Genomic DNA, 23,561 nt, shown 5'->3' with positions numbered 1-23,561 from the left:
ATGAAATTGTAAAAACAATAAATTTCATATAAAAAAAAACTAAGAAAAACTAATATAAGACAATCATGGTTACCTTAGCTAACCTATTAACTCGAGATATAAGATCGAGATAAATAAATAAAATAAGTGTAAGAAATAAATAATGAATTTAAAAAAAAATTAATAAAAAATGTCTTGTTGGAAGGCGATCACAAAAAAATAACAAAGAAAAATATGTAACCGTAGAATAATTTAAAATCTAAATAGTATAGACTAAATATAATATAAAAATAATACACGATAAATACTTGAGCCCTTTTAGTTGTTTTGTAACTGAATTTGTACTCATGTTATGCAATAGATTTTTTTTTTTAAATAATATTTAGGTAGTCCAAATTCATTTTACAAAAGAAAAAAATGTAATTTGAGTTGTAGACCAAACTAGATCAAATAAATTAATTTTATTTAAATTAGATAATAAAAAATAGATAATGATATCAAATGGACCAGTTTAAAAAACAAATTGATAACGATGACTTAATAAATAAATGTTTTTATAAATAAAAATAAATGATGTAACTTAATTCTTAACCCATTACATAAAAGAGGATGAAATTGGATAAAAAAAAGAATAAAAAAAAATAATCTAAATTAATCTAAATTAGCATAGCAAGCATGTAACTTGGGAAATAAGAGATAAGTCAATCCTTGTCAACCTGACAAACTCACGTTTTATATCATGATATTAAGATAAACCGATAGAAAAAAACCATAAAAAATAAAGCTAAAAAAATAAATAAATAAAATATTAACTTGTGTTAACTTTTCAAACTTATAATCTAAGGTATTAAATTGAAAGCATCCTTTCTTTGAAAAACTATAAAACTCAATTCTCGGCTAATTAAATGTTAAAGGATTATCTTGAAAAAAGAATATCAATTATATAAAATAATCCAAAACAAAATAATAAAAAAATAATTGAAAGAATAAGAATTAAAACTAAAATACAAAATAAATTTTATTTTTGAATGAATGTTGAAATTGAAAAGCAAAATAAATGGAATAAAAAGATAAAAAAAAATTAATCAAAATGAAAATCAAATTTAATATATAAAAATAAAAACAACTTTTTATTAAAGGGTGAAATTATAAAAAAATCAACAAAAAACCTGAAAAATAAAAAAAAATCAAATTAGAAAAAACAATTTATAAAATGAACAAGAATAAAAAATAAAAATTAAGTTAAAATACTAACAATAAAGATGATAAAATATAATTTTTAAAATAAAAAAATAAAAATAAAAGATCCACCAACAATAACCTAGATCATCTCACTGAAGCGTAACTCATTTCAAATCCTAGATTAGATCTTGTTACTGGTTTTCTTATCATTTTACAGGATTACTTTTATATAATAGCTTAAATTTGGATTGAATCAAAACAGGTTCATGACCATATTGTGTATGTCCAGTGGCTTTCCATTGTTTTCTTATTAACTCCATATTGTGTTTTGTTTAGCAGCCATTAGCTTCTAGGTCGACGTGATGCCGTGCGAAAAAAAAGATTTAAAGTTTATTTTATTTAATTATATTATAATTAAAATAAATATATATAGGAGTTTTATTGATTCAGATCTAAGAAGACAAGATTGATTTCTTAAGTAAATTACTTATTCCTCATTTATATATTTTTTTGTTTTAACAAAAAAAACCTTTTTATTAAAAACATTTTTTAAATAAAACTATAAGATAATTTAAATATAAATTCTCAATAACTTAAGTCAAGGAGTGAAAAATTTTATTTCTGCAAAACTCTCGTTTCCTTATTAACTTGTTTTTTTATAAAATTTTTTATTTATTGCTAGCATATGTTTTTTGAGCAAAGACTTACCATATTGTAAAAGGAAAATTTCAAACAAAAAAAACCGCTTTCATAATTTTTATGTGGTTTATATAAAAAAAAATCAAAGAATAATTAATTCATTAAAATAATAATAAATAACAACCAAATGACGGTTTATCTCACATTGAATATTAATGTGCAATTTTTCAAAATTTATTACATATTAAGCTCATATATTATTTTTTAAAAGTGATTGCAAGTATAAGCATAAAATGTATAATTTTATTTAAAAGGTATGAAATAATCATATGATTTGTTGAATAGCATTGTAATTATTTTTTAAAATAAGATTTTATTTTAAATTAAAAATAAATTATGAGTTGGATCATTTGTTAAATAGAATTATAATTATTAATTTAAAAAAAATATTTGCTTTAAATTACAAAAATATAGGCTAAAAGGCCAAATTCATACTCATGGCTTAAAATAAAAAAAAAAAAAAAGGGAAGGGTAGGCCTGAGCTGGTCTAGACTATTTGGGGTTAGCACTCTTAACATTGGCAGGCTCGATGTAAAAAAAATTCACAATGATTGAAACATTATTCAAAAATTATTTAAAAAAAAATGTATTTATCCTATATTTTGACTATAACAATTTTTTATAGCTAAAAAATCTAATCGGAGTTTTCTGAACATTAAATTTTTTTTAGCCCATCTTGGTTATAAAATACTTCTAAAATATCCTAAAATCCTAAATTACCTCATTTAAAACTTTAAAATACCTTAAACTCACTCTAAAAACAAAAAATCAAATTAAATCTCAAAAAATCTTTACGGAACTGATATACTTTCATTATCATGTTTAATGGACAAAACAACTACTATTAAGTAATCATCTCCAAGACAAAAGCATTAATACCAAAATTGGCCTTTTTATGAATGGTCAAATATCTTTTCTCATCTCGTTATTTTCTAATGATTTTCTCTTGCTTCTCTCAAAACCTAGGAATTGACAGGTGGTGAAAATAAAGTTTGTGAATTAAAATAAAAAACAAAAAATTTAAGAGACTAAGATGTTAATAAACATAAATATTAGGGATCGAAAGCAAATTTTGTCCAGTCACAGTGAAACCACAAAATGTGAATAGTGAAATAACATTTTGGTTTAGTATGTTTTACTAAATCATTGCCTCTACTATGATATGTGTTGGATTAATTTTTTTTGGATATAAAAAAATATTTAAATATTGTTAATATATTTTTAATGAGGAAAAAAATTTAAATTATATAAAGATTGATATGATGTTACTTGATCGGCTTTACAAGTTTAAAGACAATCTGGATAGCCAATAAAAATATAGTTTAACCAAAGAATCAAAATGACATTAAAAAAAAATATTAAAACAAGAACATATTAAATTGACTTGGATCAACTCAAGCTAAACTATTAAATATGTTACCAAAGTCATGAAATCATGATAACACTACATACAAAACAAATATATCAAATTTAATTCTCAATCAGCATAATATTGAATGATTAAATTAAAAACAAAATTCAACTAAAAAAAAATTAAGTTAGTTCAGGTTAACCTATTAAATCTAGTTCATAAGACTGAAATAGCTTTATTAAAATCAAGTAGAAGCAAGTTAAAAATATCAATTCTCAATCAATACAATGTCGAGAGATAAAATTAGAAGAAAAAAAATCAATTAAAAAAGAACACAAAAAAACACCTGAGTTAACCGATCAAACTCATATCCAAGATCATGAGACTGAGATAACCTTATACAACGCAGACCAAAATAAATTATGAAACTTAATTCTCAATGAACTTAATATTAAAGGATTAGATTGAAAAAAAATTAACTAAAAAGATGGGAAAAAACCCGAGTCAACCAACTTAACCCACGATCTAAGTCATAAGACCATGATTACCCCATAGAAAGCAAATCAACATATATATATATATATAATGAATCACAATTCTTAATCAACCCAATTTTAAATCATTAAATTGAAAAAAATAGAAAAAAAAATTGACCCGAGTCAATTTGGGTTAACCTGTCAAGCCTAGATTAAGAGATCAAGATAACTCCAAAGAAATAAAATAAAGTAAAATAATAAATTATAATTCTCAATCAACTCAATGTTGAAGGGTGAAATTGAAAAAAATTTATTCAATTAAAAAAGGACAAAAAAACTTTGAATCAACCTAGCTAGCTTGCAAAACTCGCAACCCGAGTCATGAGGCTATAATAACCCCATAAAAAGCAAATCAAAGAATCATTATGAAGTCTAATTTTCAATAAACTCAATGTTAAAGGATGAAGTTGAGAAAAAAATAATTAAAACAAACAATAAAAATAAACTGAGTCAATATAATTAACCCGCAGAACTCGCGACCTGAATAATAAGGTTGATATAACTTCATAAAAAATAAATCAAAATAAATTATGAATTCTAATTTTCTATAAACTCAATGTTGAAAAATAAAATTAAAAATAAGTTTGAAATAAAAAAATCTTGAAAATTTTTAAAAACCAAGGTAAAAATAACCTGGTATTTCATTGTTCATTGCAACAGTAAATTACCAAAGCTTTTTAGTAAATGTTAATAATAAGCTATAAAATTATAATATAATTATAATTATAATATATTTTTTCTCAAGCCTACGTAGTTTATGATTATCTTACTTATCCCAATCTTCCATCATTGTGAAAATTAATCTTAGGATGATAATTGCCCCCCTTTTTTTTCTTAAATTGAGTTGCAAATTAGAAATGTTCACTTTGGATCTGGGATTCATGAGTCCAATATTGACCGTGATGTTTATGATAGTTGTTAGTGTTGTTATAGAACTCGGTCAAATTTATGGGTCAACTCATGAACTTAAGATCTATCAGACGATATTGTTTCAAGCACATGGCAGAAGCCTGAATAGGGTCGTTTCAATCGTCTTCTTTTAAAAAAACACAAAGCTTGGATTAATCCATTAACTAATAAATTAACTTGTCTTACCCGTGACATGAGATTTGAATCTAGGAAATACCAGACCTTGTCTTATAATCTATAACAATAGTTGCTACCTGAAAAGGGGAAGAAAAACACTCGACCCAAATTGAGTTTACATTATTTGCATGACTAATTATGTTTTTTTCTTTCGTGATCATCAGAAGCTGTATCAAACAAATGAGAATTTGAAGTCCTGTCCTACTAAACAGTACTGCTCCATCCTTGCTGAGCATTTTGGAATGGTAAACCTAATACTACGTGACCGTTTAGCGAAAAACAACCATCTGAGGCCGATTGTCAGAAAACTGTGAATTTCTTGAATTCGGTCAGTTTGCTTTGGTACGGCACCCTTCTTTTCCTTCCCTTCAAAAGCGAAAGGACCTCTGAGCTTCCACCTCATATCCCATCTACGAACATGAAGGCACCTGTTACAATGTCTTAACCAAGATAGGTTGTGACAGTCCAGGATACCCAGCCCATTCCTGGAAGAAAGGCTATTGCTGCTGCAAAAGGAGAAGCATAGGCAAGGTTTTGAATTAAAGGTTCATCATAAGAGTATCGTGCTTCGAATGAAAGGATGATCATTAGAGTATCGTGCTTCTCCATATTCACAGTCCTTTTAATCGGTACCAATCAGTCTGTCTAAATTTTCTATTCTTAAAGGTGGTATGGTTGACAGGTGCTACAAAGTGTGGATTTTGAACTTTGGAGTGAACAGAAAATTGGAGGCAAGAAATTCAACTCAAGAATAGAGCATGACTGTTGCTTTTCTGGTCCATTTAGAACTTCCAATATTATTCTGCATGAATATGATCATCCCATGGTAGAAGAATTACAAGTTACCAGTATCCAAAACGACTTGAGATCAAATTCAGCTGACACCTAGAATGAGTTGAGAAAAAGAAAGGTTCCCCTTGCTAAGCTGCTGCTGTCTAGTTCAAGACCCAATGAGCAGTTCAAGACCCAATGAGCTTCCTAATGAACTATAAGAAAACCAAAATCATATTTCACTGATTTTAAGAAATTGTGAAACCGAAAGGTCAGCATTTTTGCGTTTACATGAACTCAACTGACAAAGGCCTCTTGCCTGTGAAATAGCGAAATTACAATTACCAAGTTTTTTTATGGTAACAAACAGTATAAATGCAAAAATACATCCAGGGGGGACAGAAAACCACACGAGGGGAAGGGGGGAAAGGAGGATAGAGTTGTTACAAGCACATGAAAGCTGGTGAAGATCAGGAACAACATCATCCCTACAAATACAATAAAGGAAGAGATTAAAGCCAATAAAGAAGTGCTTCCAATCATACGAGATGGTTCAGATAAATGGGCATGAAAACTGGCACAAAGGTGATACAATTATGTCAGAAAGACTGGCTTAGCCGCACAAAAATCAGATAGATCATAATTCCAACAAAGAATGATGCTTTAAAATTGACAGGCAACATCCAGATATAATCATGTAATTGCTTTATTACATCAACCCATTTTATCCCCCAAGAAAAGTTTCTAGACAACAGTCCTCACGGTGCTGGTATATTGTGACATTACACAAATGCATTCGTTCAATTTTTCTGTCCTTTTGTGTTGCATTTTTTTTTTTAAAAAAAAAAGAATATTTCATCCATGAGAACAAGCATCAACATACAAAAGTTCCTCGAATTTTTTAGGATGACCTAAAAACCAAATTCATAGTGCACAAGATAAACATTGTGTCCTTTTGCTAGCTAATCCACAATGCTATTGGAGATCTATGATGTACAAAATCCTACAACCTATAGAGTCTATATGACATCTAAATTCAGTCACAATGGAAGCAATTTCCCTGTGTATTTTCTGATGTAGAAGGGAAGAGGGATAGTCTTTGCCAAATAGAATGCTCATGACAATGGTTTTAAGGTGAAAAAAGTTTATGAAAAACCATAGAGCATGGAAATAGAAGAGCAATGATCAGGTAAAAAGACAAATGCTACGAACTTCATTTTTTAATTTTTAAACCAGGACAGCTATAAGATACAATATCCTTACAGATCCTAATTTACTACTCTACAGCTACAGAGCTCTGAGATAAAATTACCCGATAGAGATCAGAAATATGCTAAATTATGCACGGAAGAGGGGTTGGGTGAACAAAACAGCAGGATGAAAATAGTGGAAGAACAATACAAGAGCTCCAGAATAAAGAAATGCAAGTTTATGCAACAGAAACAACTAGCAGAAAGGGAACTGGAGATACTAATGAAATAAATTGTAAATGGAATTCACATTACCGCTACTAAAAGTACTGTATAAGAATGTGGAAAACATATAATACAAATAATACTTTTTTTTAGATGGACAAGGAAATAAATTAGTCTGGATCACACAATGTAGTATAATTGAAAATTGACCGCGCAAACACTTTGAAACAAAACAGGAATCCAGAGCCAAGGAAGAAAGGGGGGAGAGCTGTTGTTTATTTCCCTGATAGGCTGGATACTCAGCCTAATATTCCATGTTCAGAGATGCTCCCCAACTCAAACGCTAAACAAGTTCTAGGGGAATATTTGTAGTGACACTCTCCTATCAGGCATCTGTCAGATTTCATACCCCATCCATTAGCATCTAGGGCTGGATAGGCTGGACATCCAGCCTGGGAATATTTGAGCACAAAAGAGAGAGATGAACTATTATAAATACTTCAGCTTGTCTAGTATTCAGAAGACCCAAAGAAGGAGAGGTGAATTCTTCTTAGTCCTGAGAATCTGATAAAGAAATACACCAAATTTGTCTCAAAAGTCAAAACAGTTGACAGACTTGTTATTCTGTAATCACAATCAAATTCATTATCATTAACTTAACAAGCAAATGACTTCAAAATACAGTCAGAATCCCTTGCTGCACCAAATAAAGCCACTTGCATGACTAGTGATGAATTTCCATAAAACCAGACTCAAGAAAACATGTGAAGTACTCAAGAAACTCTTGGAATCTATTTCTACACAAAATACAGCACAGAAAATATAACAAATACAACCTAAACAGACAAAATGGTCAAGAACAATCAGGACACAAGCTCACCTTTCAATTGTTTTGAAACCCAATTCTTGGTCTAATTAAGAATCACCCTTCAATTCATCCGAATCCGAATCCGAATCACTTGCATTATACCCTAACAAAGAACGATAAACCAAGGAAGCAATATCAGTAATGAACCTGATAGCCATACTAATATTTGATGAAAAATAAATGACAACACAGATCATAGCCAAACCTGGTTGCTTATTAGAAACCTTCCAAACCCAAGACCTAGTCCTTGATGCTCTTGTCATCCAAATTCTTCCCTACAATACCAACAAACAAACACAAAATAACCACTCTCAAATTCATCATCAATAACCCAACACAAAACCCCAACAACTCCAATTCATCAAATCATAAACAAAAGCAACACCAAACCATAAAAAGATTTTTTAAAAAAAAAGAGCATACCTTTTGTTCATCTTTAGGGACTCCATAACCACTATAATACATTTGACTAACCAAGACCTGCATATTGATATCTCCTGCTTTGGCTTCCTTGAGTGTATCTTTAAACCACCTCTTAATACAATCAGACACAACATCTGACAAAGGCACACGTGTGTTGTTGCTGTTACCAGTACCGTTGTTGCTGCTGCTCTTGTCTAAACCAGAACTGTTTTCCATCTTCTCGAACTGTTTAATTATCGATGTGGTTTTTGCTTGTTTTTTTGAGTGACGATGAACCAGCTGCTTGGATATATTAGAAAGCGCTTTTCCCATAAAAGAATTGAAGATCCTAAGATTGAATCTTTATAGATATCCACACACATGCACCAAAGCAAAACATGAAAGATGGAAACTTTGTGCCTTTCTGGGCCTAAAACACTAATCTTTTCTATTTGGGTTTTTGCTTTTAGGCCATTTTTGTGTGCTGTTAAAAGAGGGTTGAGAACGAAGGAGGGAGGGAGCATAAACAAAGGAGAGTGTGACGGCAAAAGCTGGGTACACACAGAGAGGAGAGGACTAAAGCAGACAAGAAAGAGAAAAACGGTGGCGTTTGGGTTTCAAAGCTTTGTGTTATTTAAAGAATTTGTGGGCTCCAAGGATGTCCCCTCGTGGTTTGTGTCTGATTTTAGTTTTGTTAAAAACTCAAGACACGTTAATTCAAGGGCCACTTGTACTTTCTTTGTTTCCTTCTTCTTCTTTTTTATCCAAAAAAATAAATAGATAAAAGGCATTAAATTACATGGATATATCACTATTAGACCGGTGGTTATTGAGTTAACCAACTATTCACCCATTAATCCGATTTCATTATTTTTATTTAAAATCATGTTGATTTTTTTTTAATTTCTTTATTTTGATCATATTAAATTTGAGCATAAATCATTAATATTTAGATTATTTAACAAAAAAATAATTCAAAATACATCTCAACTCTAATCAAGTTTTAAATCACATGTTTAGTGAATCATCCCAAATATCAAAATTAAATTTTATAATTATGATAAATTATTCTAAACTTCAAACAAGATAAGCTATATTGATTTTTTTTATTAATATAAATATTCGAGTTAATTTGAGTATGTCTTAATTAATTCTATAGGTTCTAAAATTAAAAATAATAAAAGCCTCTAGTAGTTACGAGAAAACCCAAATAATTATTTTTATACTTAAATGGATATGTTTGAGATTCGACTATACTTATTAAAAAAATTAATTTTTTATTTTTAAATTAATTTTTTTTATTTTTACATCCTTTTAATATGCTAATATATAAAAAATAAATTTAAAAAAATATAAAATTATATTATTTTAATATATTTTTAAATAAAAATTTAAAATACCACCTATAGAAGTTGTAAATGAAGTAACACAAGTGTGTAACATAGAGGAGTCACCAATATAAAATTGTAGTGACCCGAGTTAAACCGAGGGGAGGACAACCTCTTTTTTTTTCTGGCACCACTTGTGGTCGTGGCCGTAAAAACTGCTGTCCAAATCAGCTGAGCTAATGGCTAAGATAATATTTTTGGCTGCCCACTACATGAGAAGAGAAGCCAAGAAAAGAAGAGAAAATATGTTGAATTAATTGATGTTACACTCTACAAAAATAAATTTTAGTTTTCTTGTTTTGACTTTTAAACAAAGTTATTAAATATGATGTCATTATTTGAGTTACATGCTAGGAATATTGATTTAGATTAATTTAAAATATACTATCAAGTTCTTTTAAAAAAATAAAATAGGTTTTCATAATATTATAAATTATTTTTTAAAAATTAATTAAGTTTGAATTTAATTGTTATTCAATTTCATTTAAAACCCAGTTCAGAGTAAATTATAAGAGTATTTTTTTTAAAGTAGCATATTATAAAAACAATTAGAAAAATATCAAAGATAAAAACTTATTTTAAAAAATAGCATGATTTAAAAAGTTAGTAAGGATTTAACAACTAATAGATAATTAGTGAATAAGATAAGATTGACTCAACCGTGTATGGATAAAAACTCAATATAATTCATAAGATAAGGATTTAACAACTTATAGATAATTAAGACTAATATCTTATAAATTATTAAATCAAGTTCTCAACCTATCTAACATAAATATTTTACAACAATAATTTAAAATCTCAAAATTTAATTATAAATCAAGTGTTGCGCAACAACTTCTTACCCTCTTTTTTTTTTAATTCAAGACTTATGAATATTTGTGGACTTCAAATGTTATAAAATAAAGGGTTTGAATTAAAAAGAAAAAGAAAAAGGGAGAGAGTGATTATTGCTTACAATTGTGTTGACCCACAAAACGAGGCTCAGTTTAAGAGCAATATATTATAAATTGATTTTTGGATTTTAATATTAGAAAAGGAGTGATTATTGCTTGCAGTGGTGCAATCTCTCAAGATTTGATAATACTATGACATAATTTGTTTATCCAAACCAGCTGGTTAGGATACGCATGCGAGCCATTATCTTTTATTAATTTATTCTACGAGTATTAGTGATGGCTGTCCTTATCCTAAACAGTAAAACAATTAAAATCAGTTGTATAATTATGAGAATTTTTTTATTTTTTTCCTTTAAACCCACAGCTACATGTTGATTGGTCATGGTCAGGTGGGGTATTTATAAAAAAGTAGGTCTCAAAAGGATTCTAAAAAAAAAAAAACAGAGAGAGAGCATGGGATATAATTGGAGAAAATATTTATAAGAAATTATTTTATTATAATCTATTTTTTAAATTCCAAAACTATATAATAGCATGATAAATATGCTATTTTTTTTACTAGTTACATGCATGTTGACACTTGAGATGCCAGTTTTTTACTATTTGTTCACAAGTTATTATTAAAGCTAGTTTTTGAAAGTAATACTAAATGAATAACATCATTTATATTCTAATTTATAATTACATATTAATAAAAAAAATTCAAATTACAAATTCAGAATTCTTTTATGTTATACATCTTCTTTATAAATTAAATTAGATTTTTAATTTCTTTATGCCACCTAAAAATCACCCCATTTTTAACCTCTTCAAATTTATCTATTAATATTAATTTTTGGCAATTCAGCAAATATCATCTTTAATAGTTTTCTCCAATATCTTATTTTAAATTTTCAAATATTTTAATAGTTCTCTCTTTAAAGGGTTTTAATCCTGCTCCGTTTTGCACCGTGACTTGCATATGGTTAGCTTGCTAGATTCAACCTTTTAGAAAATAGAGGTTTGAACTTGTAAACAAAAGACTAAAATCAATTGAATTACAACTTTTCAATAATATATATCATTATTATAACTTATAAATTAAAAAGAAACACACTAAATATGTAACGAGACTCGTCCACTGCTAGAAACCAAACGAATTGAATTTCAAGGGTAAAATAATGTTTTCATGAGGCTATGTTGCCAAATTGAATTGGATAAATCAGTTATTTTATATATTTGTTGTACAATGAAGTTATTAATCTACCCTTAAAATAAATAAATAAAATGTAAATTAGACAAGTTATTTTTTTCTTTTTTCTTTTTATCTTTTTGCACAATATAATTACTTAACTATTCTTGAAATTTTATTTTCTTAAACTTCTATATGAGGATTTTTTGTCATTTCATTACGGTTTTTCTTTAATTATCAAACAGGACAAGGGACAATTAGTTCTTTTAACATATGTAAAATATAATTTAAAAAAACAAGTGTTTGGCTTATACAACAAGGAGAAGGAGATTATGCCATTCGTGCGACGAATGCAAGCTTATTCGGCAGTACGCCACCTTTTGGAGTAGCTTTAAAAGCAGCATACTAGGATTTAGATTCGGTTTAGTATAATAATTAGTGCGTTGGAGAATAATATAAATCATATCCTAAAATCCTGTTTAGTATAATAATTACTCTCTTATAAAATAATATAAATTATATTTTAGATTTTCATCTAATAGCTTAAGCTTTTAGGTGAGATGGTTCTTTGATATAATATCAGAACCTTGATGATCAAACGGTCACGAGTTCAAATCTTACTGTCCCTATTTATTTGATAAAAATTAAACACAAGGTAATGTGGACCTGTACAAGTTTCAAGCCCAACGGGCTTTCACTTAAGGGGGTGTGTTAGAGAATAATATAAATCATATCTTAGAACCTCACCTAACAGCTTAAGCTTTTAGGTGATATAGTTATTTGACATACTGTTATAGTTATAGTTTTAAAAAATAGTTTAATAAAAAGTTTTTTTTGTTAAAGGTTTATTATTAATTTTAAAGCATTGAGTTAAAATTATAATTAAAAAAATAGTTTATTGTGTTTGGTTAATATATTTTTTTATAAGGTTTAATTGTAAAACTATTACAAAAAACATTATATATATAGTCAAAATATTATTGTTTTAGAAGTATGCTTATATAATAAAATGAATAATCCTTCTACATTAATAAAAAAAATTATTTTTTTATTAAATTATTTGTAATTTCATCTCGTACAAAACCTATATGTAAAGACCGCTATAATCATTAAATAGTTAAATGAGAAATAATATCAAATAAAAAATCATCTAAAATGAAATTAAAATTTCGATTATACTCGAAAAAAACCTCATTATATTTCGATCATCTTCTAATATAGTTACCATTGATGCAACTACAATTTAGTTGTGATTTTTTTAAAAATAAATTTTAAAAAACATGTATTTGATTAAAAATATCATACAATAAATTTTTATATATAAAATAAATAAATAAACAAATCTATAACCATGTTCTAGTTTTTACAAAATTAAAGTTTAAATACAATTATACATGAATTCAGGAAAAAAAAAATAGATTCCTTCAAGAATTACTGCCTCCATGCTTACACAAAAACCTTGAGTGCTTGAAAGTGTCTGTTTGTCAATCTTTATCCAGATCAAGTTTAACAGAGAAGAAGGGAAGAGAGCTACTAGCTCAATTACAGGAAAGTTTTGTTATGATAAAAAAAAAAAAAAAGTGTCGATGAGAAAATAGCATTGAGTGAAAAAGCAGGTGTGAATTGCTTTTTACAAGTTGAGGTCCAACCTCAGTTTTTACATGGGATCCATATCAAATGAAAGTACGGTTTGAGATTACCAAACATCAAATTCCTACTTTTGTTGTAAAATGTAGCCGCAGCTGCAGCCGCAGCGCCAAACAGGTATTTACTAGTAGCAGGGTGTATGTTAACGAGGAACTAGTAATGCGGCTTCAGTGGATATTTTTCTTTTCCTTCTTCTTTTCTCTCTCTTTTTCTTGACAACTTGCAAAATTTTCCTTTTCAATTATTGTTTATAATTTAGTTCTTATTATTTTTATTATTATTTTTTAAATATTTTTTAAATTAATTTTTTTATTCAATTTAATCTGTTATAATTTACTTTCATTTAATTTTTATATCAAATATAATCTTCATTTTTAATTATTATTTATTTTTTATCATTTTTCTAATTGACTTTGATTTTTAATTTCATTTCTCAATATTTGATTTTGATTTTGATTTTTTATATCAAATTTAATTTTTTTTTGTTTTATTGCTATTTATTTTGTTTTAAATTCTATTTTATTATATTTTTCTTTTCAATTTTATCCCCTGTTTATTTCTTTAGGGTTTGTCTTCTATAGGGTCAGTCCCAAGCTCATAATTACTATTATAGGTTTTGAGTATTAACATAGGTTATTATTTTATTTTTTTATCTTTTTAAATTATTATTTTTAAAATTTTATTCATTATCATATGATTTTCTTTAATTCTTGAATCAAATTCAGTTCTTATTCTTTTAATTGATATTTATTTATTATTTATCTATATTTATTATTATTTTTAATTTCATTTCTTAACATTTGATTTTGATTTATAAGTATGTCAAATTTGATAATTTTATTATTTCTATTTATTTTGTTTTAGATTTTGTTTTATTGTCTTTTTTTTGTCAATTTCATACATAGTACTTTGTGATTGACATATTTACTTTGTTAATTTTTTATATTTGTCTTATATGAGGTTAATATATAATTCATAAATAGCATCATGAGTTTAGAATATTAACATAAGTTGATTTTAGTTTTTTTAAGTTTTTATTGATATATTTACTTTGTTAATTTTTTTATATTTGTTTTATATGAGGTTAATATATAATTCATGAATAGTATCATGAGTTTAGAATATTAACATAAATTGATTTTAGTTTTTTTAAGTTTTTATTGGATTTGATGTTTTTTCCCTCACAAGGTTCACACATTAACTTAAATCTTTTTTCATTGCATTTATTTTATTTTATTATTTAACAATATATTATTTGATAATTAAGTTTCATTCATTTATTTAATTTGATTTTAACATAATTATCTTGGTATTACAATCAAATTTTAGATTTGATATATTAACTTGAATGGATTTAAATCATTTTTTTACCTCTTTTTATTTGCTAGTTTTTTTTATTGTTATTACTCCTTTTTATATATTATTAAAATTACATGAGTTTATTAAACTTAATTAAATCAATCACCTGAATTTTTAATTTTTTTTAAAAAAACTTATATGGACATGTTTGCATCACTTTGATACTTTTTTTATATGATAAAAAAAAAATTAGACTAACATAATGACAATTAATCATCTCACAATTGATACCAGGGGAAAAAAAAAACTACGTTTACACAAAGGAGTAATAAATTAACAAATCAATTGAATTCTTTAATCCTACTTGTTAGTTAACCATATGCACACCTAACTTCTCATTGAGTAGCCCTATCATTACCTCTCAATTTGATTTAGGTTTATCTTGATGTCTATTTTTTTTTAAAAAAACTCAAAGCCCAGAACGATAAGGTCTTGAATTAACCTGGGTCATGCCCGGTTAAAAACAGTGATCTGGACAATTTAAGAGGGAAAAAATCCTTCTCCGATCAAAAATCCTCCGATATCGGTTCCAACGCCGGCGTCCACTGCCTATAATTCACTAACCGGCAACTGGTAGAGCTCGTTAGATCATTTCCTTCCAAAACGTTAACCTCGCCCTCTGATCCCTCCTCCAACTCCCTCATCTCCACGGCCATAGCAGGCAAAACCTTGGCACCATTTATCTTCTTGCTCGACCTTTTCGCACTAGCAGCAGTAGTAGACTCCATAATCGCCACCTCCGACGCAGAAATCTTACAGTTTACTTTACTTAAAGTAACTGACAAGTATACCTTTCCAGGCGAAAGCTCATCATCAGCTCGCATGGCTATTACACGACTCCTTTGCTTGAGCTCATGCAATGGACAAATTGCATGGCCAGGTTCTTCAAGCATAAGCTCTGCAGCTTTCACTGGGAGACTTACCTGCCTCAAGTTCCCCTGGGAATCCATAAGTTTTGCAGTCTTGGGTACTTTTCTTGAGCAGGTAAAAAAAACACAACAAGAAGTGTAGTTTCCCATGTTTTTTCTGTAGGGTTTCAAGAGTTTGAATTGAATATCAGCTTGCAGGATTGTCTTCAACACTGTTTCTTTGATCTGGTTGATGTTTTAGGGCATTGGAGAAGGGGGGGTGGAGGGTATATGTATATATAGAGAAGAAGAGTGGAGGAGGAGCTAGTAAAGTAGAAGAGTGGACGGTCAAAAGAGTGTAGAAGAAGAGTAATCTGGTGTTTGTTGACGGGAGTTGTGACGTGAGAGAGAGGTCGGTCAGCTGCGAGTAGGAACAAAAACACGCCATTGTTCTCTATTTTGGTCATTATCTAGAATGTTGATTTTTGTCTCTCTACTTTTGTCAGAGATCACTGGTGCGGAGAAGCCACAGGCCAGAGCTAGAATTATTTCCATACGGAAGAAAGACAGGTCCTATTTGTACTTTCCTGTTGTTTTTATATTTAAAAAAAATTAAAAAAAAATTTAAAGTTTTTCTTAATTTTTTTATTTTTAAACTATTTTGATGAACGAATATTAAAAATAATAGTTTTTCTTATTTTTTTTATTTTTAAATTATTTTGATGAACGAATATTAAAAATAATTTTTTAAAAATTAAAAATATATTTTTAAATAAAAAATATTTACAACCATAATGCTAATAATAAATTATCAAGAAAATTGTCAGAAAATAATGAGAGTGAGAGATGGCCATCAACTTGATTAATGGTAGGACCTGGTGGGAGGGTTGACTGAGCCACGTGTTGAAGTATCTCTATTTCACCTCGTCACTGGATACGTCATAAGTGGATGTCGATGAGAGGTGAAGGCAATCAGTGGGCGGAAGCGAGAGTGTCTTATATTATTAGGCGAAGGAAGCATAGTTTCAAGATATAACTTTGAGGTAGATCCCACTCGAGTCTTGATGTTGTTTTGATTTAAAAAAATTAATTTATAGTAAAGATATGTTGGTTAATTTTAATTGTTTACTGACCCAAGATTAAAAACTATTCAAGTTGAAAAAATTAAAAAACAAAATTTATTTTATCGAATTAAAACTCGAGTTGATTTCACTTAATTGATTCAGACTTGACCAATCATCAATTTATTTATTTATTTTTTAAAATTTTATTGTTAAAACAACATTATTTGATTTTTTATTAAAAATTAATTAAAATTAATTCTTTTTACCGGTAGCTTGAAATAAGTTTTAAAACTATATTATCATGAATGAAATCATATAGCTAGACTAGTAAAAAATAAAGATTAGAAGGAGGTGAAAATTTAACTTAGTTAAATGGGGTAGCTACCAATGGATCATGAAGATGAATTGGTTGATGTGTTTATGGACCAGTTGAATAAAACCAAGCCCAATATGAGCCTCAATCACACCAGACTAACAAAACAACATTAAATTCAAAAGCCATAGCTTTTCATCCTTTCTTCTTCAGCTTTACTTAATCAAGAAAGCTTTGAATCAGACTTAAAAAAATTTCATGGGATTTATGAGACCCAGATCTATGAAAAACATAATTGGCTATAATCAAACAAGCTTCAAAACAATATCAAATTTGACCTCGAAGATATTGTTTGAGTTATTTTTATTATTTTTTCTTGATTTTATATAATTCTCCTGTTTTTTGTGTGTGCTTTTCTTCCTTTTGACTTTAGGATTCTTATTTTATTACCATGTACGGTTGATTTTCTATCCTATTTAAAGTTAGATAGACTGTAAAAATCAGACTTTCTGTAACTTTGTTTTTGTGAGAGAACCTATTTCGTCGAATTCTGTCTTTTTATGCTCGTTGCTGTTCTTATTGTGGTGATGTCTGTATCATGAAGGGATGGAACCAATGATGAGATTGTAGCAAATCAGTCACTGTGACGAAGATTGACTCAGTGAATTATAGAATCTTCGGAACACAAGTTTTGCAGAAAGCTTGAAAGAGTAGCCATCTAATGGTAGGAAGCATGGGCCCTGATAAAGTAACATCAAGACTCTTCATCTTTATCCTAATAGAAATGTAGATAATGAAGTCCGTCCTATTTCTGACTAATTTATTTAACGATTTTTGGTCCTATTGTGTCAGCTGTAGCAGATATTTTTCTTCGTTTTCTAATCAATAAAATTTCTTCACTCATCAATGACGAAAGCAGAAGAACGAGATTCAAAGTCTAAACTGTGGAGAGCAAAAGAATGCCAAGATTTGTAGTTATTAAGCTGTTCAAGGGAGAACATAGCATCTTTGAAGCATTTCACTGAAATGACCACCAACTTGAACAAGTTTTCCTCAACAATCACCCCACCCTGTCATCTTTGTCACTTCCAGCCATGGGCTATTTCAAAATTGAAAATCATACTAGTGCTTGCCCACACATAAATAGAGAGACCAGGTGAACTGCATTTGCTTTTTCCAAGATGGCAGCAATCTTCAGGTTGATTTTTGGGTCCTGAAAACCCCAAATGCTTGGCCTTGTTGCTGCTGCAGGCTTCAAGTAAACGAGCTACACGGATAAATAAGAAAAAAAGTCCCCGGAACAATAGATATGTAATGCTAAAATGAGAGAATAGAAACGAATCAAGAAATGGAGTGGTAAATAAAGCACATAGAGGAAAAGCAGGAGGAGATCCAATCTTAGTTGATATCTATTCTAGCAGTGAATTTCTTGCTGCTAAATTTGGTCCGGTCTGGGGTCGAACTCATTCAGGATTCAATTACCTTTCTCACCTGCAGAAGGGCTAAAAATGTTGCAAAGAAAGGATTTTGCAGCCTAAGACATCAGAAAAACCAGCCGAAAAACAGGGCCCTGCAAAACACCATTACCTGACTTTCAATCATGTGTGGCATCAAACTGGGGATTTTGAAACAAAAATCCAAACCAATTGCCCAAGACATCAGAAAAACCAGCCCAAGAACAGGACCCTGCAAAACACCATTACCTGGCTTTCAATCATGTGTGGCATCAAACTGGGTATTTTGAAACAAAAATCCAAACCAATTGCAAGTAATTGGCATGATTGCCTTGCTGCTTTGGTCCTGCCATAAAAAAATGTCAAAAATTGTTGAGCTACTCATCAAGACACAGTTTCACTATCATCACCGATTAACTGCTTATAAACCTCTAACATTGTGCAACAAATTAAGCAGCACAGAGGTAACAAACTTGATAGAAGAACACATTTCCCAGATGTAAAATGACAGAAAATGCAGCAAAAATAATTCACTCAATTGGCATAATATTGCGGACATGGTTCATAACTTTTCATCTCTAGTTTATGAGGTAATGCCTGCACCAGTAAATGCTCTGGTACAGGCATTACCTCATAAAATGCAACTCGTTAGCAAGCTTCGGTGAGGTTCTCTTTCAAAGAAGAATGCCACGTACCAAGAGGATGTCCCAAATATGAAAAGAAGTTCTTGCTTGCATCCTTTTTTCACCATTAAAAACTCTTAAAACTTCAAAAGTGCCATTATTTAATAAAAACAACCCACCCATTCACCATCTTTCTGTTATTATTATTTTTATTTCCTTTTTTTAAGGTTTTTTTTTTCATTACTACATTACTTTTCACTATTAGGCATTTCTTATTTTTATTAGCAAAATCTGAGAATATTCCCCTGATATTTTCATATATCTATATGATTTCAAGTTTTTATTCTTAATTTTTTGAACTCAATAATTTTAAATTTAATTGTTTACTATTGTAAATAAAGTTCTATGCTCTTAATTCATATGAATTTATGATATTTTTTACATTTGCATGCATGTATACAAAAAGCTTTTAAAGTGGCCTAACTTGCCACCACGAGGATTCCTTGCAGGCCAAAGCTAAAAAATTTGAGAGATAGACAGCAGCCAGACTGGTGTTTTGCTCAAATAAAATCCTTGGATGAATCCTACATTGGTGAGATTAATAAAACTCTCTTTTTATAGGATACACTTAAGAATTCTGATCCTATACATACCTTGGTTTTTCAGAAGTTTCTTCTCCCTCTGAGCTTCTTCTGATTTCTACTCCAGCAGATGTTGTTTCATCTCTAAAGAACGGTGGATCAGTATAACACGTCAAACATGCCCCAGTGAAACCATTACCTCAAACAGTTCTCACCAATAATCTTTACACGAACACAAACCATCAGTAAAGCAATGGAATCGATTGTTATCTCTCACAATTATCTCTCTACCTGCAATTCTAGAAATGTGCTTTACTGCCTCATGACAATCACCACAAACACGAAGATTTTTCACAACACGAATTTTGTCATTTGGAGCTGTGCTTATCAAACCAAAGGCAACAGCCAGCTTCTCGCTATGACAACCAATGAAATGCTCCTTCTCTTCTTCTTCTATGTCAAACAGCACATGATCTGTCGCGGGAACATAACCTGCTGCTTTTAAGTCCTTGGCCATTTCACCAAGTTTTGCATATATCTTCTCTGATAAAGGATGGGACGTATCCCCCACAAGGAATTGATGAACAACTCCATCCACTTCAATCCAACTATACCCTGGTATTTTCTTAACCCCCCTTTCACTCATGATTGACCTAATCTTTGCTGCTGCTTCCCATTTGTGACTTGCTGCATATATATTTGACAAAAGAACATAATTACCTGAGTGCCACGGTTCTAATGCTATGAGTTTTTTCAGCACGACTTCCACCAATTGGGTGTCTCTATGCAGCCTGCATCCACCCAGCAATGCTCCCCAAACAATAGCATTGGCTTCCATTGGCATACTTTTGATAAGCTGATGAGCTTCATCTAAGCAACCTGCACGACCAAGAAGATCCACCATGCATCCATAGTGTTCAATTTCGGGAGTCAAGGTAAACACACACTCCATACTATTGAAATATCGACGACCCTCTTCAACTAGACCAGCATGAGTACAAGCACAAAGTAAGCCAACAAAAGTGTTCCTGTCTGGCTTTATCCCAGACTTCTCCATTTGGCCAAAAAGCCCTAATGCATCTTTCACATGTCCGCTCATGGCAAGACCTGATATAGCTGCATTCCAAACTACTATATCTTTCTTCCTCATTCCCCTGAAAACTTCCCAGGCGCTATCCATTCTCCCACATTTTGCATACATGTCAATCAATGCCGTACCCAAGACAGAATTATCCAAGAACTCATTTCCCTTGATCAAATTGCTAGCCCAGTCCCCTAATTCTAGCGCCCCTAACCTCGCACAAGAACAAAGAACTCCCACCATAGCATAACAATCAGGTTTCAAACCCTCATTCAACATTTTAAAAAAGAGGTCTAAAGCTTCTTTAGGCAACCCATTAGAAGCATAACCCTGAATCATAGAACTCCAAGAAACAATATTCTTCTCCAGCATCCCATCAAAGACGCTACGCGCTCTCTCCATGTTTCCACATTTGCCATAAAAACCCACCAAAGCAGTAGCCACAAACACATTCCTTACCATGCCATTCTCCGTTATATACTCATCAATCCACTCCCCACTTCTCAAATCCCCAGTTCGCTTGCAAGCAGACAGAACTTCAACAAGACTAAAACTATCCGGCCTCAAACCCATCTCCAACAACCTCCGAAACATATCAATCGCCTCCCTACATTTCCCAACACCAACATACCCACTTATTGTCGCCGTCCACGACGCAAAATTCTTGTCAGGAATATCATCAAACACCTTAAATGCATTATCTATAAACCCACATTTCGTATACAAATTAATCAAACTTATCTTAACGAACGCATCCGCTTCGCAACCTGCTTTCACCACAAGGCTATGCATCTTGACACACAACTCAGAATCCAAAACTCTCGCGCACGCTTTCAAGACAAAGGGGAAAGTAAAACTATCAGGAGAAAGCCCTTCTTTCCTCATAGAGTGGTAAATCTCAATGGATTCTTGAAAACAATCGTTCAAAACTAAGCCACGAATCATTGTATTGAAAAGGAAAATGTTGGGTTCTTTCGTTTGATCTAATATGCGAAAGGAATAGTTCGAGTTGCCAAAGTTGAAGCTGAAACGTAAGCCCTTGTTAAGGAGGTAAGTGTCTTCATCGAGGCCGAGACGGAGAAGGACTGCGTGGATGTGTTTTAGATGTTTGAGACAGCTGAAGCCGTGAATGAGGCGGTTCCTGATGCCTGCTGATTTTGTGACGATTAAGGAAGACATACTTAGTTTCTTTTATTTCTATTCTATTTTCTATACTTTTTAAAGTTTTTTTGTTATTAAAGAGATATCCTTAATAATCAGTATTAGAGTTATTTTTCAAGAATAAAGAAAGGTAGCTTGTGTTCAAGAAACAATTAATAATAATGCAAAACAACATAATGAAGATTTTAGAGAAACACAACAAGAGATTTGAAGAACAAATGTGAAATATTCACCAATAACTTCAAGAAATCAATGTTGTGATTCAGGATTAAGAAAAGCTCAAAAAAATCATTTTTTTGTAATTCTTTCATCCATAAAAGCAACCCAAGCTTAAAAGAAAATGAATGAGCCTTTCAAAGTTATCCATGTTATCCATGTAACGTGGGTCATTGAGTTTTTTAAAATTAACTTAATTCAATTATTCTAGTCATTTAAAATTATAACAAAACTTGTTATGCTTCACAATGAAAAATAAGCTTTACTTCAAATACAAGATGTTATTTCAATCATCAATGCTCTTCAATATTATACAAATATTTAGTCAATCATGAAAAAGAGAAATGTTTATATTCAATTCTCATCATAATAAGAACTTACTACAATGGATCAAAACACTTTCAAAGAGGTAAAATGTTCTTCTTTAACTAAATCCGAGATTAGTTTTTGAGAGAGAAAGAAGTAGGTTTTGAAGAAAATAAAGTAAAGTTTGATTCTTTGAATAAAAAGAATATTGCTTATTATGAAATGATTTTTTGATCTTTTAAAAATAGAGTGTCTTATGAAAAGTTTGAGAATTATGTGTGAAAATGTAAGAAGCTGAAAATTATATGGATGATGGATTAAAAAAGAAAGAGGAGAGTGATGTCAAGAAAAGTAAAGAGGAAAAATAAATTAAATCCAAGAAGAAGAAGAAGCTTAGGGAGGGTTCTTATGGGTGGCGGTTCCTTAACAATCAAAACATATCTAGTTATGCAAGTCTAAGAAGATCAATAAGGAAAAGTATGTTTTTTTCTATAAAAAATTAATCAATGTTTGACAGGATTATTTAGTTGTTAAATATTTTTCCTTTAAGCATCTACTAAAGTTTAAGGTTATTTTTTTTTGGGAGAAAGAGAGCTCCATTTTATTTGTTTCACACTAATAAAAAAGTAAACAACATCAAGGTTATTAGGAAGAATCCAATGATCAATTTCAAAAAAATTGCACAAGATCCTTAAGGACAAGAATCTTGGGAATTGGTAGGAAAGAGGTATGCAAGTGAGTTAGTTAATAAAGCTTGTATTTTTAGTTAATAAAGCTTGTGTTGCTATTAATTAGTTAGTTGGTTAGGAGTTAGATAGAAATTTGTTAGGTATTTAGATATGAAGGAAACTCTTATATAAAAAAGAAAGTTGTAAAGAAACTAAAAAATAGGAAATAAAAATTACAACAATGCAAATTATCTTTTTTCTTTTTGTCTTCGTCTTCTTTCTATTATTTTTAATGTGTATATGTAGTTAACGAGAGATCTTTAACATTAGTTTAATAAAACTTAGAAAAAGATTCTTCATCCTAATTATCCTTTAATTAAGTTAAAATGAGTTAATTAAGAATGTTTAAAAGAGAATTAAGTGAAAAATTTTCTAATTAAGACTACTTATAGTTTTCTTTTAAGATAAAGAAATTGCTTATTAAAGAGTTTAA

The 23,561-nt window shown here is 29.8% G+C and overlaps 3 protein-coding genes and 1 long non-coding RNA gene across 9 annotated transcripts; 1 reads left to right on the top strand and 3 right to left on the bottom strand.

Annotated features, from left to right (window-relative positions):
- Window positions 1–4,847: 4,847 nt before the first annotated feature.
- On the top strand, window positions 4,848–6,104 carry LOC105131357 (uncharacterized). Its single transcript, XR_843412.1, has 2 exons — window positions 4,848–5,378; window positions 5,413–6,104. It is a non-coding gene; the product is annotated as an uncharacterized LOC105131357 (long non-coding RNA).
- Window positions 5,864–8,946, bottom strand: LOC105131358 (uncharacterized). Of its 3 annotated transcripts, none has more exons than XM_011034287.1 (4): window positions 8,311–8,946; window positions 8,093–8,162; window positions 7,899–7,990; window positions 5,864–6,088 (listed from the first exon to the last, which is right to left on the bottom strand). In XM_011034287.1, the coding sequence occupies exons 1-3, from the start codon at window positions 8,620–8,622 to the stop codon at window positions 7,935–7,937; spliced, it is 438 nt and encodes a 145-aa protein (XP_011032589.1). In that variant the 5' UTR covers window positions 8,623–8,946; the 3' UTR covers window positions 5,864–6,088; window positions 7,899–7,934. The 3 variants fall into 3 exon arrangements, with proteins under 3 accessions (XP_011032589.1, XP_011032587.1, XP_011032588.1); XM_011034285.1 differs by having other exon boundaries at window positions 5,864–6,092; window positions 7,900–7,990; window positions 8,311–8,944; XM_011034286.1 differs by lacking the exon at window positions 5,864–6,088 and adding an exon at window positions 7,079–7,583 and having other exon boundaries at window positions 7,900–7,990.
- A 6,045-nt stretch (window positions 8,947–14,991) lies between these two features.
- Window positions 14,992–16,033, bottom strand: LOC105131356 (uncharacterized). Its single transcript, XM_011034283.1, has one exon. The coding sequence runs from the start codon at window positions 15,770–15,772 to the stop codon at window positions 15,260–15,262; it is 513 nt and encodes a 170-aa protein (XP_011032585.1). The 5' UTR covers window positions 15,773–16,033; the 3' UTR covers window positions 14,992–15,259.
- A 1,894-nt stretch (window positions 16,034–17,927) lies between these two features.
- On the bottom strand, window positions 17,928–21,898 carry LOC105131355 (putative pentatricopeptide repeat-containing protein At3g08820). Of its 4 annotated transcripts, none has more exons than XM_011034279.1 (3): window positions 19,709–21,898; window positions 18,629–18,778; window positions 17,928–18,512 (listed from the first exon to the last, which is right to left on the bottom strand). In XM_011034279.1, exon 1 carries the CDS (start codon window positions 21,894–21,896, stop codon window positions 19,848–19,850), a length of 2,049 nt encoding a protein of 682 aa, XP_011032581.1. In that variant the 5' UTR covers window positions 21,897–21,898; the 3' UTR covers window positions 17,928–18,512; window positions 18,629–18,778; window positions 19,709–19,847. The 4 variants fall into 4 exon arrangements, with proteins under 4 accessions (XP_011032581.1, XP_011032582.1, XP_011032583.1 ...); XM_011034280.1 differs by having other exon boundaries at window positions 17,928–18,469; window positions 18,682–18,778; XM_011034281.1 differs by having other exon boundaries at window positions 17,928–18,230; window positions 18,682–18,778.
- Between the last annotated feature and the right edge of the window lie 1,663 nt (window positions 21,899–23,561).

The sequence above is a fragment of the Populus euphratica genome, unplaced genomic scaffold (genome assembly GCF_000495115.2).
Source record: "Populus euphratica unplaced genomic scaffold, PopEup_1.0 scaffold23.1, whole genome shotgun sequence".
Taxonomy (NCBI): Eukaryota; Viridiplantae; Streptophyta; class Magnoliopsida; order Malpighiales; family Salicaceae; genus Populus; species Populus euphratica.
This window is presented reverse-complemented; position numbering and strand designations above follow the sequence as displayed.